Consider the following 3,993-nt stretch of genomic DNA (forward strand, 5'->3'; position numbering starts at 1 on the left):
AGCTAAAGATAAAATAAACATTTCGCTAAATAAAAACGGTTTTGATTGAAAATGCATAAAGATTTTAGAACTTACAATGTGTTGGCCAACTCCAAAGTATTAATGAATCTACCTCTAATTTCCAAATATGTGTTTCCAAAAAGAATAAATGCAAGCATTTTGTTTGAGACCCACTCTTCTCATAATGAGCCTGGCTTTCGGAACGCAATCATAACATGTGGCAGTCTTATTCTTCTTCTGTTACACAAAGTTCTAATAGCTAAAGATAAAATAAACATTTCGCTAAATAAAAACGGTTTTGATTGAAAATGCATAAAGATTTTAGAACTTACAATGTGTTGGCCAACTCCAAAGTATTAATGAATCTACCTCTAATTTCCAAATATGTGTTTCCAAAAAGAATAAATGCAAGCATTTTGTTTGAGACCCACTCTTCTCATAATGAGCCTGGCTTTCGGAACGCAATCATAACATGTGGCAGTCTTATTCTTCTTCTGTTACACAAAGTTCTAATTTCTCCTTAAATGCCTTGTCTCTTGCTGAAAATTTTCCTCCTTTTTGTCAAAAGGGAAAGAATTTTTTTAGATTTTGCAATCACCTACATTATTTGTTTCTGATTTGCATGCAGGAGAATTTTACTTTGAGAGGTTTGCAAAATGGCCTTAAGAGAGTTGACTTCTACTTTGCATTATCTTTACCTTACAACTAGTTTTTCCCCTCTTCCATGTATAGCCCTTGAAAACCTTGATTATGTTTTAAAATACATTTCGTTTACTTAGATGGCTAATTATGCATACAAAAATAGCTTTCCTTGGGCGTCTATTGATAATGTTCTAGAGACAGTAGACTTTTTATTGCTTATTAGAAGAGAAAAATAATAAAATAATAACACATTGATGTTATTTTCATCTGATACAAAACTTGATGAATCTTAAATTTTGCATAAGGTTGATATTATTTCGAAAAAACGTGTATTCTTCTAGATAGAGATTCCCATTAAGTTGACTTTGCAATATGTTCAATCTTCTAACCGTTTCATTTATAACTACGCATGTCACGTTTCTTTTGAGGACTAAAAATCTTAACTTTATCATCTCCAAGAATAGGTCAACAAATTCATTCAAACATGCTCAAAACCTGACAATACAAAATTGAAGCATATATAACTTACGAAAACACTAGAATATCATAAGAGAGAAAACAAATGATTTTTTTGCCCATAACCCCCAAACCATATTTGCAAATTTGCGAGCCAATCTAAATATCTGCTAATTTATGATATATGTGTACATACATACTTACTTACACGTATGTATGTATGTATGTATACACATACATACATGAACTAGTTAAAAATAAAATTCCAAGTGAACAACGTGTTTTGAATTGTATATCAAGAGACGAAAATTAACCAACTTCATGGAAATTCTGAAACATTGATTTTGACGACATATCTTGCATGGGTTAATGATGATAAAATCCTTTGAAATTTTATTTTTGACTAGTTCATGTGCACTAGATCACATCTACTGGTTTGGATTTTTATTTTTAGGTTTCGATTTTTATAATTAGGTTGATAGTATCTACATAGTTGGATATTATTAATAGTACCCTAGCTCAACTACACACACACATACATACATATCTGAATGAAGAAGGTTAATTAATCTAATCTAATCTAATCTGATCAATAGTAGTCTAGCTCAATTAATATATATATATATATATATAATATATAATATATATATAAACACCACGCATCTTAAATGAAGAAGGTTAATTAATCTATCTAATCTGATCAATATAAGCAATCTTTGAAAATTGAGGACTTGGGTATTGAGTAAATTTCTAAAATCAGAGGGTCCATTTGCAAATACATTAGATGCGCAGGGTATAAACGTAAAAATCCCAAAACAAAATTAAGAACACAAATCATTATCTCTCACAAGGTGCGAAAAGTGGAAAAGAAGAAGAAGAAGAAAGAGTTTAAAACCCCCACTCCAGGGCCAATAAAAAAAAAAAAAAAAAACCTCACCTCAAAAATGAACTCACTCCTCAAGAAACACAAGCCCCTCCCTCTATATATAAGAATTCCCCCCACAAGCAAGTCCCAGATTGCTAGCCTTTTCGTAATTCCGGCCCCAAATAATTTATTCCCTCGTTGACCCTTTTAGCCTTCGCGGCCGGCCGCGCGACCCTGCCCTCTCGTCTCCCCTTATATAAACCCCCCTTCACCCCCCCTCTCTCTTAAATCTCCAAACTCGTCTCTTTTCTTTAGAGGAAAAAAATTAATAATTAATTAATTGGGGGCGAGAAAAATGTGGTGGTGTTCTTGAGCTCGGGGTTTGTTAATGGCGGTTAGATGGGGTGAAGGTGATGGAGGCGGTTGGTGGAGGCCCAAGCAGCTTGAGCCCACTTCGCTGCCCAGGGGATCAGGGGCCCACCTTATAAGATTTTCATCGGGAATGTGAAGGAGATGGTCGGCCTCATGCTTGAGGGCTCTGCTAAGCCTATGGCTAATCCCAATTCTCATAATATTCTACCCAGAGTGCTGGCCTTCTACACTCACTGGAAGAAGATCTATGGTAAAGCTCCACATATTTTAAGTTTGCTGATTGTTAGTGTACCTGCATGCGGGAGGTTTCCTTTAATTTCTCAAAATTTCGATTTTTAAGCATGGATTCTGCCCGGCTTTCGAGCTTTAATTGCTTGTGGTATGCCACCCAAGAATACCCATTTCGTATTTTCTCTCAATTTTTTGGGTTACTGTTTGTACTATATATATATATATATTACCCATTTTTCCCCCTCTTTCCTTTTGAAAAAAAAAAGGTTTGTTATTGATACTATAGTAGTACTGCCGAAAATGAATACTCAAAAATTTCCTCCATTTTTTTTTGGGTTCTGAGTGTAATTAATTACTGCTACGCTATACCACCTTGGGCTTCCCCTATCCAATCAGCAGGCCTTTTTACAGTTCCAGGGATTTGATCCCAGTTGTATCGTCTCTCTCCTCTCTGTACTCTCCCTGGGTTTATAGGGACAGATTTGTAATTTTGTTTTTCCTGCTGCATCTAAATGGGCTGTCCATTATATGTCGCGTACAGGCTCCACGTTTCTCCTCTGGTTCGGGCCCACGGCCAGGCTCACCGTCGCCGACCCCGACCTCATCCGAGAGATCTTCGTGTCCCGGTCCGAGTTCTTCGACCGCTACGAGTCCCACCCCCTCGTGCGCCAGCTGGAAGGCGAGGGCCTCGTCAGCCTCCGCGGCGACAAGTGGGCTCACCACCGCAAAGTCCTCACCCCCACGTTCCATATGGATAACCTCAAGGTGAGTAACCGGTTCATTTGATCGGCCGTGCTCGAATCTTTTTTATCTGCTAACTAACTAGATTTAATATATCTCCGACTCAGAGGGCTTCTGCTTTGTTTCTGTGTATAATGTGCTGCAGTTGATCCTTCCGCTCATAGGTGAGACGGTGCTCGACATGGTGAATAAGTGGACGGCAATGTCTTCGTCGTCGCCGGGGGGCGACGAGGTAGAGATCGACGTCTCGGAGTGGTTTCAAGGCGTGACGGAGGACGCCATCACCCGGGCCGCTTTTGGTGGAAGCTACGATGACGGCAAGGCCGTGTTCAAACTGCAGGCTCAGCAGATGGTATTCGCCGCCGAAGCTTTTCGAAAAGTCCTCATACCCGGGTACAGGTAATTTCAAATTTTTCTTTTTCTTTTTTTTCTCCCCTGATCACTATTCTGATTGTTATGTATAATTACTGGCCACAGTTGTGAACGCTCGCTTTAATTTTGTGATCGTGCAGATTCTTGCCGACGGAGAAAAACATGAGCACTTGGAAGCTAGACAAGGAGATCAAGAAGAAGCTGGTCACGCTTATCGGACTCCGAAAGGAGGATTCGGAGAAACAGAAGCCCGACGGACGCGCCAAAGACCTACTGGGCCTTATGATCAACGCGAGTACAAGCCCGAAGAAGCC

The 3,993-nt window shown here is 39.0% G+C and overlaps 1 protein-coding gene across 1 annotated transcript in view; it reads left to right on the forward strand.

Annotated features, from left to right (window-relative positions):
• LOC109828759 (cytochrome P450 734A6-like) overlaps positions 2,368 to 3,993 on the forward strand; it is a 2,626-nt gene continuing 1,000 nt past the window's right edge. Inside the window, 5 exon segments of the mRNA XM_020395680.1 lie at positions 2,368 to 2,585; positions 3,108 to 3,331; positions 3,453 to 3,706; positions 3,820 to 3,991; position 3,993. The exon segment at position 3,993 is cut by the window's right edge and continues 224 nt beyond it. Coding sequence (XP_020251269.1) covers positions 2,477 to 2,585; positions 3,108 to 3,331; positions 3,453 to 3,706; positions 3,820 to 3,991; position 3,993 — 760 coding nt within the window. The 5' untranslated portion in view covers positions 2,368 to 2,476.

This window comes from Asparagus officinalis, chromosome 1 (genome assembly GCF_001876935.1).
Source record: "Asparagus officinalis chromosome 1, Aspof.V1, whole genome shotgun sequence".
Taxonomy (NCBI): Eukaryota; Viridiplantae; Streptophyta; class Magnoliopsida; order Asparagales; family Asparagaceae; genus Asparagus; species Asparagus officinalis.